Source organism: Heteronotia binoei, chromosome 10, assembly GCF_032191835.1.
Source record: "Heteronotia binoei isolate CCM8104 ecotype False Entrance Well chromosome 10, APGP_CSIRO_Hbin_v1, whole genome shotgun sequence".
Classification (NCBI taxonomy): domain Eukaryota; kingdom Metazoa; phylum Chordata; class Lepidosauria; order Squamata; family Gekkonidae; genus Heteronotia; species Heteronotia binoei.
The window spans coordinates 104,159,001-104,173,061 of NC_083232.1; the positions used below are offsets into that span (position 1 = coordinate 104,159,001).

Below are 14,061 nucleotides of genomic sequence, written 5' to 3' on the forward strand. Positions count from 1 at the left end.
AGAGACTGACCAAGAGAGATCTTGGGGTCGTGGTAGATAACTCACTGAAAATGTCAAGACAGTGTGCAATTGCAATAAAAAAGGCCAACGCCATGCTGGGAATTATTAGGAAGGGAATTGAAAACAAATCAGCCAGTATCATAATGCCCCTGTATAAATCGATGGTGCGGTCTCATTTGGAATACTATGTACAATTCTGGTCACCGCACCTCAAAAAGGATATTATAGCATTGGAAAAAGTGCAGAAAAGGGCAACTAGAATGATTAGAGGGTTGGAACACTTTCCCTATGAAGAAAAGTTAAAATGCTTGGGGCTCTTTAGCTTGGAGAAACATCTACTGCGGGGTGACATGATAGAGGTTTACAAGATAATGCATGGGATGGAGAAAATAGAGAAAGTACTTTTCTCCCTTTCTCACAATACAAGAACTCGTGGGCATTTGATGAAATTGCTGAGCAGTCGGGTTAAAACGGATAAAAGGAAGTACTTCTTCACCCAAAGGGTGATTAACATGTGGAATTCACTGCCATAGGAGGTGGCGGCGGCTACAAGCATAGCCAGCTTCAAAAGGGGGTTAGATAAAAATATGGAGCAGAGGTACATCAGTGGCTATTAGCCAGTGTGTGTGTGTGTATATATATATATATGATTTATATAAATTATATATATATATAATTTTTTTTGGCCACTGTGTGACAGAGTGTTGGACTGGATGGGCCATTGGCCTGATCCAACATGGCTTCTCTTATGTTCCGAGGTCACTAAAATGAGTCCCCAGCTTGCTGGGAGGAAAGTGTAGATGACTGGGGAAGGCAATGGCAAACCATCCCATAAAAAGTCTGCTGTGAAAATGTTGTGAAAGCAACGTCACCCCAGAGTCGGAAACGACTGGTGCTTGCACAGTGGACCTTTCCTTTCTATTGTCTGTATCAGAAATAAAGTGTTTTTTGTAGATTCCCCAACAAAGTCTGCACAGTGAAACATGACTTTGTATTAAAAATATTCATCTGTCACAGGGGTGGGGAACCTCCATCCCGAGGGCCGTAGGTCACTTGGAGTGGCCCTTGGGGATTGCTGGACTGAACCAAGCCGTGTGGCAGCCTCCCCAGGGCCAGGCAGGGATCACAGGGCCCAGATGCACTGTGCAGCAGCCTCCCTGGGGCCTGGCCGGCCGGCCAGAATTGCTGCAGGGCCTGGAAAAGTTACTGTCACAGTTCAGTTTGCACTTGATTATCCCAGATGGTGTGGCCCAATATGCTAATGAGTGTGTGACCTAATATGCTAATATTAGGGGATGTGGTCTAATATGAGACTGAGTTCCTGCTGGGCTTTTTCTACAAAAAAGTCCTGGACCTATGCATTTGCCTAGGGTGGCGGGCTGGGTGGGTGGGTGTGTGCGCCAGATTAGGCTCTCCCCACATGACTTCAAATAGAAAAACAATTATTTGCTGGCCTGAATCATTCTCCCTCAGCAGAGCACTCTTTTTTAAGTTGATAATTTTTATGGCCCGTGAATGATGTTATAAATATCCATACGGCCCTTGGCAGAAAAAGGGTTCCCTACCCCTGATCTATTATCTGGTATTTCCCACTTTTTGTTCTGTTGGATTATTATTGTATAGCATTGTGTGTACTACAGCCAGGAGATCTTAAAATTGTGTGGCAGCCTGAAACTCTAGTTCTTTTTATGGCAAGGTAGGTTTCTGTTTTGGGCTGGGAGAGTTCTGAGAGAACTGTGACTGGCCCAAAGTCATCCAGTAGCAGACACGTGGGGGAGAAGTAGGGAACTGAACAGAGTTCCCCAGATTAGCGTCCATCACTCCTAACCTCTGCACACCTTGAAAAAGGGCAAATCAAGTAGTGGACAACCCAGGGTGGCTGGAGTTATTTAAAGAAAATGTCATTTTATTTGCCATGAAGCACAAGACCCCCCCCCCCCCCCCGGCTGGGCCTCAGGCCAGCGTCTGGAGCAGCAAGATCTTCTCGTTGATGCAGAATCGGTGCAGGACCATCATCAGGTTCTCTCTGCAGCGGGACACCTGGCGCTCCATGGCCAGGCGGAAATCTTCCTTGACACCTTTGGTGATTCCCCTCGTCACCGTGTGATGCCTGCAGTCACCAAAACACAAAGTCATCAAGCAGAAAGAGCTTCCAAGAAAATAAAGCTGACAAGATGGAGTGACCTAACTGTTTAAATTGAATTTCCTGAAACCAGGCATACTTCCACGTATCATTAGGACAAAACTGGAACTGGTTTTTAAAACGCTAAAAGATGCTTATGGCGCTTTGATGCCATGTGTTTAAAAAGTGCTGCTGCAGCAAATGGGGGCTCTGAGGATTAAAATTCCTCTCCAAGGAGGTTCTTTCTCCTCTGTCATGTGCTGCCTAAACTTGTCCTTCTGTCTGTTCTCCAAGGTGGGGCAAAAGCTGAAGGCTCCTTGGCACCTTTGGGAGGCGGGGCCAGTGCTGAAGCTGTCAGGCACATCTGTCATCCTAGTCTCTCCTGCATTTGGCCAGAGCCAGCTGGTTTACGTGAGACCACTTTATCCTGAGGACTCCAGGTTCTCTCTGGTCACTCAGCAGTCTTCCACCATCTACCAGTGACCACCAGTCTATTTTCCCAGCCATCCCAAGGCCCGTGCAAGATGGGCTCCAGCAGGCACCCAGCAGGAGCAAACCCCAGCCAGCCCTGCCCCTCTTGCCCTGAGCAGAAGACAGCTGAGCAGCGGGGCTCAGGAGAGCACACCCGGAATGTCAGCCAGGCAGAGAGACAGACAAGAGCTGGGAGCCCCCGAAGGGCACCTCTGGCTGCAGGAACACTTTTATCCAAGACATTTGCAGCCATCGTTAGCTGAGACCCAAATGCCTAAATTGCAATGAGGTACAAATATTAGCAAAGAACAAAAGGTACATTCTAAAATTAAACCTCCTGCCTCTGTTCAACATCTCTCCCCCAGCAGGTGGCAGAAGCCTGAGAAACTGACGGATCTTGCGGTGGCACTGCCCGCCCTCGGCCCTGCCTAGCTTCTGGGGTCGGACGGGAGACGGCTCGCCTGGGCCACCCCGGGCAGGACACTCCTACTGAGATCCCATGAGGGCCTTGTGCTCCCTTCTTCCGTTTTATCCTCACCATCCCCGCCCTCTGAGGCAGCCTGCCTAGCCCAGCTGAGGGCAGAGGGCGGGTTTCATGGCAGTGGCAACTGGAGCTTGGCTCTCCCGGGTTCTAATCCAGCATGTGAGCAACTAGAGCACACTTGGTTGGCACCACTGGGCCCTGCCCGCGCGAGGCCTCCACTGGACTCAGGCAGCATCTGGAGAGCTGGGCGCACTCCGGTGGTTTTGCCTCAGCTGCACAGCAGAGGAGACGGGCTGGCACTAAGGGGCACTAGCAGAGTCTTGCTCTGCACAAGATTTTCAACAGTCTGAGGATGAAACATTCAGGTTTTGGAGACAAAACAGACTGATGTGGAAATGGCCAAAGGGGACACTGGAACTATAGAAAATACATTTAGTACAAAGATGTCCACCTTTCACTACACTTATTTTAATTAAATTGACTCAGTATCCACAAAAAACTAACTTCTTATTTAACTGTATGGAGCTCCACCAGAACACTGAAGAACAGATATGTGCCAGCAATATATGGGGGGAAACAAAATGACCAAACAGACATGGCTTGCCAAGGAATGTCGCCACAAATGAAAAACAAACCAAAAAAAAGAAGAGAATGGACCAAACGACGCATGAGCCGCGGGCTGATCACCATGGGCAGGGAGACATGTTCACAAGACAGCACGCCATGAGCAGGGGGGCCCTGCTAGGTACCTGTCAGCAGTCGGCATGCTGGGCTGGAGCACAGGCAAGAATTCCTGCTGCAGGAACCCCAGCGGAGGAGGAGGAGGAGGAGGAGGGCTAGTAGTCCTTGAAGAAACAGCAGACAGCAGCATTCAAACACCCACACCAACGGCAGCCACAAAAACCAGCCCTCTTGAGGCACAGAAAGGCCAAGAGGCTCCCCTGCCAGAGTCCAAGCCCTCCTGCAGCCATCAGCAGCCCCAGAACCCTATTCCTTTGGTCAGCCCTCCATGGATAAGCATCTGGAGCAGAGGTCCATCAGTGGCTTATTGTTGGAACTCTCTCTGCCTGGGGCAGGGATGCTCTGTATTTTTGTGCTTGGGGGGGCGGGCACAGTGGGAGGGCTTCTACACCACTGGTGGACCTCCTGATGGCACTAGGGGTTTTGGCCACTGTGTGACACAGAGTGTTGGGCTGGAGGGGCCACTGGCCTGATCCAACAGGGCTTCTCTTATGTTCTTATTAAATGGAGTATTGAAAGTGGCCTTGCAGGTTAAAACTCCTGACTACATCATACTCGATGCATTTAGAAAGAGGGACAGTCCAAAATTTTAGTGAAACTATTTCTGGATAATGGTTATCAGAAATGGCAATATTTTAGTAGACATATCAGCTCTGCCTTTCCGCTTTCTTTGAAGACCTCCACTTTTCTTCCCACATCTGATGGGGCCCAGCTGATACTCACTCATGAAGCCCCTGGGGGTTAAGACTGGGCCCACGTTATTACCAGATGAGCAAGTAATGGAGACATTTGGGCCCCTTTGAACCCAGATTTCCTCATCACAGCTTAATGCAGCCGTTTTAAAAAGTCCTCTTTGAAGAAGTGTATTCCAGGAGGCGGCCCCCTGCCTGGACTCAGCTGCTCTGGCCCCCTGGCCCCTGTGACCGTGACACACGAGGCTCTTCTAAGGGGCACCGCTGTCCCCAGTCTGCAGCTGTCAGTCCCCAGGCCCAGGTCAAGGTTCGGAGGATTACCTGCCAACCCACCGACCAGCAGGGGCCACTCTGCAAACGGCAGCCTCTGCAGAAGGTGCAAAAGAAGAATGTCCCACAGGACACCAAGGGAGGGGCCAGGGCTGCAGTCAAGCGGCAGAGCTCTGGATGAAGGGCTCAGGGCTTGAAGGCTCTACGCAGCCCCTTCCTTCTACTGCATTCTCTTCCACCGCTGGAACTGGCTTTCTACACCGCAGCACTTCAGGCCTTAGGCAGGTTTCCACCCTCCCCCTCCCCCTTTCCGTATCTGTAATCTTAGACCTAAAATCTGCCTTAAATCGCAGTCAGACAGATGGGGCACAAAGAAAACCCCCCATGCTGCCTGTTTCAAAGACGTAGAAAATTCATATTGTCAAATGACGCGACCTTCAAGAACAAGAAGCCCTGCAGTGTCCCTGTGCACAAGACCAGCTCACACCCCCCCCCCCCCCCGTGTCCCCACACGCACGCACACACACTTCAACAGGGACATGGAACTCTTGGGGGAGAAAAGTGGCAGGAAAGAAATCTGCACCCACCCAGTCTTAATGACAGTGACGGAGACCACCAGACTGCCCACCCGCCATTCTTTATCCTGCCCTGATCCTCCAAGAAGCTTTCCTCTTGCTGCAGAGAAACCCCCAACCAAGTAGCTCCAACTGCCAAGAGCTTGTGAGACATCTGACAAGGACAGACGTGCAGCCCAAATGCAGCAGACTGGGCTTCACACAGGTGGACTCACACACACACACACACACAGAAGGTGCCGTTCTGTGTGACACAAATTGTTTAAAACCCCTGGAGGCAGCTGACCTGTCACCAGGCTGCTCCATTCGTGCCCTGGCCTTGAGCTTGCAAAGACAGCCCTGGGTTCAATGAGGGAAGAAATGACCCCCCCCTCCCCTTCTGCTGGGCTTGGGGTTAACTAAGGCCAGGGGAACCCTGGGGATCACCAGCTGACCCCGGAGAACCCTCCTCCCAGGAGCAAGCAGCCTGACACAACGAGGCCAGAGGCACCATGGAGAGCTCGCGCCCTCCTCAGGGGCTGCCCTCAAAAGTCAGCAGTGGGGAAGCTCTTGTTAGCCACACCCCTCCCCCGGTTTGTTGTGCTCCCGTCTTGCCATTTCACTGCACAAAGAAAGCTTTTAGTCCACCAGAGTGGTTGTAGCTGCAGAAGAACCTGTCTCCCCCCTCCACCTCCTTGGGACAGACGACCTGCTCTGTCGCCCCTCTATATCCGGGGGGGGGGGGGGATGCTGGATTCTGCACCCTCCTTCGATGGCTGCCCGGGGCTGCTCCACTGGCTCCAGGCTCAGTGGGCAGCCCCCACACCACCAGCACCATTGCTCAGCCCCCTGAGAAGTCCCACTTGCTACCCTCTGGGGCACGGTGCAGTCCATGGGTACGGTGTCTAGGGGACCTGGGCTTGAATCCCCTAATCTGCTGGGGGCCCCCTTGGGCAAGTCGCCCACTCTCAGTCTCGCCTCCCTGGCAGGGCTGTTGTGAGCTCAGAGCAGGAGGGGAGAATGACGGAAGCCTCTCTGGGTCACCGTTGGAGAGAGAAGAGAGGCATCTATGAAACCATTTCCAGGCAGTGGGAGATTCTGAACCCAGGAGAGCTGCCTCTCCAGGAGCCTCAAAGGTCGCAGGGTCTGCTCAGGCTGGCCGGGGCTCCCCAGAGGCTTAGGCCAGAGGTCTTCCAGAGCAACCCCCCCCCCCCATGAGATCCTTTTAGCCAGGGGTGGCAGGGGTTGAGTCTGGGCCCTTCTGCATGCCCAGCAGATGCTCTTGCCAGGTCCCATTCTGCCAGTTCTTCCTGGCAGTACCAGTGGCCTGCGTCTCCATCCTGTCCGGGGGGGGGGGGGGGGGCTCCCATCATTCTCCTCTCTTCCATTCCATCCTCCCCCACACAATAATCCCGTGGGGGCGGCTGGGCTGAGCATGGGCGTGGCAGGGATTTCATCGCCGAGGGGGATTTGCTCGCCCAGGTCCCAGGCAGACACTCTAACCCCGCCCCCCCCCCCGCCACTCAACAGAGCTTGGCTTTATGCACACTAGTTTTAAGCTGCCACATGCAGAACTGTTGGCTCTTGTGTTTCCCTGAATATTCCTACTAATACCACGTTTCTCTCTTCTAGCCGACATGAGCTGGCAAGGCTGATATAAGAATTCATCTGGACAGGTGTCTGGGACGCACAAATATCAATCATAGAATCATAGAATAGAATCACAGAATCATAGAATTGGAAGGGACCTCCAGGGTCATCCAGTCGAACCCCCTGCACAATGCAGGAAACTCACAAATGCCTCCCCCTAAATTCACAGGGTCTTCATTGCTGTCAGATGGCCATCGAGCCTCTGTTGAAAAACCTCCAAGGAAGGAGAACCCACCACCTCCCGAGGAGGAAGCCTGTTCCCAGTCAACACCCATTCAAGTGCAAAGAAGCCAGTTGAAAGGATGAAGGAAGATCACAGATGGGGCTGAACAAACCAAGAGCAGCCCCTCAAGTGAAGAGCCCCTCTTGTTGCACGATGTGAGCTGCCAAGAAATGTAGCACTGACTTGCATGCGACATCACACAACACACCAGTCCAACACAGGGCAGATTCCAAATCCTGGCAGAGCAGGACAAAGTGAAATGCCTTCACTTCCCTCCGTATGAATAGTGGAGCCTAAAATCTACATTGGTCCAAACCATCAGCAATCCTGCAATGCCACGGGCAGGTCAGAGACTGACGGCTGCTGCAGTCGGCCCAGAAGGAGGAGCGTTTCCCTGACCGCCCCCCCCCCAGGCATGGGGTCAGCACTGGGGACGTCCCCAGGAAAGGCTCACTGGGGCAGCCAGCTTCCAGAGGGAGGGACTGCTAGTGGCAGTGACAACCCTGGGAGGAGCCCTGTGGCATCCTGAAGACTAACGTTTTATTTCAGCAGCCATTTCCATGGACTTCCATTTGCACTTGACGAGAGGCGCTTGCGTCCGTCCACAGAGGCGTCTGCTGGAGGCAAAGGCTGCGAGTCCTTAAATGCCACCACCCATGACGTGGCCCACCCACGAGAGAGAGAAGGCTCCACGGGAGACTCCAGAGACAACCAGCCGTGGCCCTGGAGGAGACAGCTCTGAACGGAGCAAGCAGGCCAGTGGGCCAACCAGCCCAGACCCTTCTGCACCTTGACGTCCCCCTGCTGGGCTGGGGGGGGGGAGATGCTGCTCACTGATGTCTTCTCTCCTGCCCAAGTGAGAGAAGAACTCTGCCTCCCCCAGGGCTTCCTCTCCACTCACGGCCAGCCTGACCTCAAGCAGGGGCAAGTCAACATTCAAAGCAAACCAGCTACTGGATGCTTCCAGGCATTGCTGCAGCCCTTCAGATTAGCCACACCGCATAAAATGACATCAGTTCTCAAGGAACGAATTTAACAACTGGGGCGGGGGGGGGGGGGGGATGTTCTTCGTACTTTATTAACATTCCCTGGTTCGGCAACAGTTCCAGGTTGATTTTGCCTCCGTCTTGGGTTCTTAAGTAGGCAAACTCTTCCAACATATCAATATCTGAAGCATCTGTTGAGGTCTCAACCAAGAGCACGCAGGGCCTGGCAGGCTTCACAAACAACCCAGCCCCTCACGGGATCCTCTCTTGGAGGCCTCCCCCACACTCACCCCGGGACAGTGAGGAGAGCGCAACGGCCTCCTTACTCGGAGCTCTTGCAGCCTGCCGGGCAGGGAACACACCTCGGCCTTGCAGCCAGCAGCCCTCCTGCCCTGCCGGTCCCACACATCCGCTGCCAGAGGCTGTGCTAAAGGCCACAGGAACAAGCAGCTCCAAAGGGGACTAGACAGATCCATGGAAGACAAGGCTGTCAATGGCTACTAGCTACAGTGTCTGAGGGAACCTCCACATTCAGGAGCACTAAACCTCTGAGGACAACATCAGGGCAAGGCCTCAGCCTCTCTGCCCTGTTATAGGCCCTCCAGAGAAACTGGGTGGCCACTGTTTGAGGCAGGAGGCTGGACTAGATGGACCCTCCCTGGTCTGACCCAGCAGGGCTCTTCTGGTGTTCTTCTCAGGGGAAGGCCTCAGCCTCTCTGCCCTGTTATAGGCCCTCCAGAGAAACTGGGTGGCCACTGTTTGAGGCAGGAGGCTGGACTAGATGGACCCTCCCTGGTCTGACCCAGCAGGGCTCTTCTGGTGTTCTTCTCAGGGAAAGGCCTCAGTCTCTGTGCCCTGCTGTTGGCCCTCCAGAGGAACTGGCTGGCCACTGTGTGAGACAGGGTGCTGGACTAGATGGACCCTCACTGGTCTGATCCAGCAGGGCTCTTCTGATGTTCTTCTCAGGGGAAGGGCTTAGCCTCTCTGCCCTGTTGTTGGCCCTCCAGAGGAACTGGCTGGCCACTGTGTGAGACAGGGTGCTGGACTAGATGGACCCTCACTGGTCTGATCCAGCAGGGCTCTTCTGATGTTCTTCTCAGGGGAAGGCCTTAGCCTCTCTGCCCTGTTGTTGGCCCTCCAGAGGAACTGGCTGGCCACTGTGTGAGACAGGGTGCTGGACTAGATGGACCCTCACTGGTCTGATCCAGCAGGGCTCTTCTGATGTTCTTCTCAGGGGAAGGCCTTAGCCTCTCTGCCCTGTTGTTGGCCCTCCAGAGGAACTGGCTGGCCACTGTGTGAGACAGGGTGCTGGACTAGATGGACCCTCACTGGTCTGATCCAGCAGGGCTCTTCTGATGTTCTTCTCAGGGGAAGGCCTTAGCCTCTCTGCCCTGTTATGGGCCCTCCAGAGGAACTGGCTGGCCACTGTGTGAGACAGGGTGCTGGACTAGATGGACCCTCCCTGGTCTGACCCAGCAGGGCTCTTCTGGTGTTCTTCTCAGGGGAAGGCCTCAGTCTCTGTGCCCTGCTGTTGGCCCTCCAGAGGAACTGATTTTCCCCTGTGTGAGACAGGGTGCTGGACTAGATGGACCCTCCCTGGTCTGACCCAGCAGGGCTCTTCTGATGTTCTTCTCAGGGGAAGGCCTCAGCTTCTCTGTCCTGTTGTTGGCCCTTCAGAGGAACTGGGTGGCCACTGAGAGAGACAGGAGGTTGGACTAGATAGCCCCTCCCTGGTCTCATCCAGCAAGGCTCCTCTTATGTTCTTATGAAGGCCTCAGCCTTCAGCCTCTCAGCCCTGTTGTTGTCCCTCCAGAGGAACTGGCTGGCCACTGTGTGAGACAGGATGCTGGACTAGATGGACCCTCTCTGGTCTGACCCAGCAGGGCTCTTCTGAGGTTCTTCTCAGGGGAAGGCCTCGGCCTCTCTGCCCTGTTGTTGGCCCTCCAGAGGAATTGGTTGGCCACTGTGTGAGACAGGAGGCTGGACTAGGTGGACCCTCCCTGGTTTGACCCAGCAGGGCTCTTCTGATGTTCTTACTTATTGGAAATTCCACAGGCACCTTCATAAACCACCTCAGTCTCCTGTCTTCTCTTTGTCCTTTGCTCAACCACTGCCCAATGCTGCCCCATCATTATGAACATATGAAGCTGCCTTATACTGAATCAGACCTTTGGTCCCATCAAAGTCAGTATTGTCTTCTCAGACTGGCAGCGGCTCTTCAGGGTCTCAAGCTGAGGTTTTTCACACCTATTTGCCTGGACCCTTTTTTGGAGATGCCGGGGATTGAACCTGGGACCTTCTGCTTACCAAGCAGATGCTCTACCACTGAGCCATCCATTCTTCGCCCTAAGTTCCTACGAACCGATCACACTTCCCCCTAGCAGTTTTGAAAAGTCAGACGTCCTGGAAAAAGCACCCTCCGCCATCTTTTGGGAAAGGATACTTGTCACATAGTTGAAAAAGTTTTCATACTGGAAAATTTCCCTGTTGGCAGATTTTGTTGATTGCTTTCAAGAACAAGTTTTCACCCTTTGGCCATTCATGCTGGAGTAAGACAATGACGTGCCCCAAGGCCAAGTCGTCTCTGCTGTCTGTGAAGGCCCTCAGCTGCTGGGAAGAAAGGACACAATGCAATCCAAGAAGCCCCACCTCACCCCTCACAGGGGAGAGGCACTTCCCCTGAAGCCGCCAGGCAATGGAATCCTTCACCCCCTTGGCACACAGGGCTGCTCTACTGAACGCAGGAAAGTGGACTTCTACAAGGAGGGAGGCGGGGTCAATATGAGAGCATCCTGAATCTCCTGCCTACAGGCTAAAGCGGGGAAGAACCATGAAGGGTCTGACTGGACCAGAAAGCTGGAGAACAGGCAGCAAAGGAAGCAGGGCCAAAAAGGAGAGGAGAAATACAGACTTGTCTGGATGACAGGAGCAGACAACAAGATGACTTGGAAGGGACAGGGCAGAAGAGGAAATGTCCGGAGGTGGGGGGTGGGAATTGGGAACTCAGGACTACGCAAGGCTGGACCCAACCCTGTTTCTAAGAAGTCAGCGAGGGAGGGGAGGGGAGGAAGCAACCAAGGGGATCCAAGCACAGCCTATCCGTGCAGGGTCAGGGGTCCGAATTCCCCAGCCTCTGTGGAATATCTCCCCCTGGCTTAAGGAGGCATTTGGAGAGGCAAGCCCAGTTCCCCTGCAACATGTAAGAAAGCCATAAAACAGACAGGCTTGGACAACTCTCTCCTCCTGCCTGGAGTCAAAAGGCGGGGTGTGTGTGTGTGTGTGAAATGGACGGGATTGTAACCAAGGTCAGGACTCAGTGGGGACTCCACCATTCCTTGGGGGGCTGCCGCTTCTCAGGCCCAGGGAATGGAGGCTCTGCTTTGGGAGGTCCCCCTGGGAGTTCCCGTCCTGCCCCTGGGGTGCTGCTGAGGAGGCCAGCCCTTGGTAGAGGCTGATGGCCTGATTGGCCAGAACAGTTAAAGTGCAAAGACGGCGTCTGCCATTCGGGACCAGGAGCAGAAGGACCCCAAGGGCTGAGGGGCTTTGGGGAGAATCTCAGATGGGGCGGGCCTCCATTTACGGACGGATGCCACAGTTGGCAAGCTTGTCTGCACCCCTGGCGTGCTCCTCTGAAAGGGACGTTTCCTTCAGGGGCCCCTCGTGGTGTTTTGGCTCTTCCTCTGCTGGGGGAGCCGGGCTGTGTCAGGCTATGGGGGAGGCTGCTCTCAAGAACCCCTTCTCTGCAGCTGCTGCTTGCCTCTTCCTAACAGAGCCCATTTGGGAAAGGGCCGGCTAGAAAACGAAAAGAGTAAAGAAAGCAAGACTAGTCCAGGAGAGGAGGTCCAGCAGGGCCTGGCTCTGCCACCTTTCCGGGGCCAGTTCCTCCCAGCCAGCCCGCGGGACTGCTCCTTGTTTCCTGCGCTGGAGAAACAGTCTTTGGGGAAGGGGCCTCCTGGCTCTCTCTTGGCCCCTGCGCTCCAGCAGCCCCCTTAAAGGCAGAAGCAGCTCCTCTTCCCCCTGCTCAAGTGCACAGCCCCCGGGGGGGGGGGGGCGGGATGGGCAGAAGCATTTTAAAATAGATTTCCAAATATCAAGTCAGGTTTAATAATGAAAAAATATTAATTCAGCCTACCAAGCAAAGGACTCTGCAGATGCACTTTCTGAGGAGTGAGGCTGGCTCTCAGCCCAGCTCAGGCCTCTGGTAGTTTTGCTCCCTCTCTGGCCCTTCCACCCCCACCCACCTTCCTTCCCAAGAGGCCGGCTGTGCCCCTGAAGCCTGCTCCCCCAGCAGAGTCTGCCCAGAAACCAGCTCCCTCCAGGCCAGGAAAATCAGGGCCAAAGGGGGATGGGCAAAACAAGGCCTTACCTTGAAACAAGCCAGCAGTAACCGCAAGCAGTATGGCATGACGGCAGCACTGGTGCACGGCCAGAGCTTCAGCTCCGAAACTGCAGAGGGAGGAAGGAGGGAAAGGTCAGGCTGGATGACCCAAACTCTGGCAGCGACACAAAGGAAGCCACTCTTGCCATCCTGGAGCTCCCTCGCTTTCTCCACCAGCCCCAGCCATGTCACTGCTCACCCCCCAGGAGAGCTCTCAGAAGACCCTCCTCTTCCTCCCAGACATGGCCCAGGCTTCCCGCCCCCCACTTCTTGACGGCACTCCACCTCTCCTGAATCTGGACTTCACTTTTGGCTGCTCTTCCTGGAGCTTCGCCCCCTCTTGGATGGGAAGGGCCACGGAACACATCAGGTCAAGGACCTTCTCGCAGGTGAACTGCAGAAGAGAAGAGAAGAGAAGAGAAGAGAAGAGAAGAGAAGAGAAGAGAAGAGAAGAGAAGAGAAGAGAAGAGAAGAGAAGAGAAGAGAAGAGAAGAGAAGAGAAGAGAAGAGAAGAGAAGAGAAGAGAAGAGAAGAGAAGAGAAGAGAAGAGAACCAAGGAATCATGGGAGACCAGCCATGGCCTCGGGGGTGGGGGGGTGGGAGGGAATGCATGGAGGAGAGGAGTTCTGGGGGGAGCTGCCAAGGGGAGAGGACCACCTGCACTTCAACACGCTCCCCCCAGTCCGAGAACACCCTGCTTCCCTCCCAGCCCCTTCTTCTGGAGGCCGCTGTCTCAAGGTGGGAGCAGGGGGTGCACACAGGAACTTGCAGCCGGGCACCTCGAAGCCACAGTTGGGGGGTCCGGTTCTGGCCAGGGCCCCAGTCCTTCTGCACCCACCTCCTGGGCCACACGCCTGAAAATCTCTCAAGCAAACAAGAGGCTCGGCAGCCCCCCCTCCACATGGAAGCCTCAGGCTCCTTGAGAGGGAGACGCAGGAGCTTCGCTGAGAGCCTGGTCACCAAGGGGCAACAAAATCAAGGACTGAAAGAGCCAAAGGAACAGGCCAGTGGTTCCCCCCTCCCCGCCCAAGGAAAGCAGGAAGGCAGAGAGTGGCCGTTTCTTGGCCCATTCAATAAGCTTTGTACACTGAAGCACAGCTCCTCCCCTGGACCACTAAGCCATAGGGCTCCAACAGGCGTGGCCACTGGGCTGAAGGAGAGCAGAGAGACGGAAAGGCATGCAGCCACCTACCCGGTATTCGCCCAGGGCAAAATGGCAGGAGGCCAGCTGGATCAGGGCTCGCTGGTTCTCTAGGGATCCTTGTCCGGGGATCTGCTGCTGAGAATGGGATCCTTGCAGAGCCGCTAAGTGGTGCAAACTGGCAATGGCCTTTTTATATTGACCCTTTCAAAAAAGGGGGGGGGAAGCAAAAAAGCCAAGCTGAGCATTCGCGGTCTTAACAACCACAATTCTGCCTACAGGATCATTTCCCCCAACCAGGTGACAAATGTCTCTCGAGCGGAGGCCTGCTGCTTCCGATGCACCAGAA

At 54.4% G+C, this 14,061-nt stretch overlaps 1 protein-coding gene across 1 annotated transcript in view; it reads right to left on the reverse strand.

Annotated features, from left to right (window-relative positions):
- Positions 1-1,885: 1,885 nt before the first annotated feature.
- INTS10 (integrator complex subunit 10) overlaps positions 1,886-14,061 on the reverse strand; it is a 35,799-nt gene continuing 23,623 nt past the window's right edge. The window contains 7 exon segments of the mRNA XM_060247857.1: positions 1,886-2,110; positions 8,282-8,375; positions 10,637-10,670; positions 10,672-10,800; positions 12,560-12,639; positions 12,857-12,965; positions 13,764-13,916. Coding sequence (XP_060103840.1) covers positions 1,954-2,110; positions 8,282-8,375; positions 10,637-10,670; positions 10,672-10,800; positions 12,560-12,639; positions 12,857-12,965; positions 13,764-13,916 — 756 coding nt within the window. The 3' untranslated portion in view covers positions 1,886-1,953.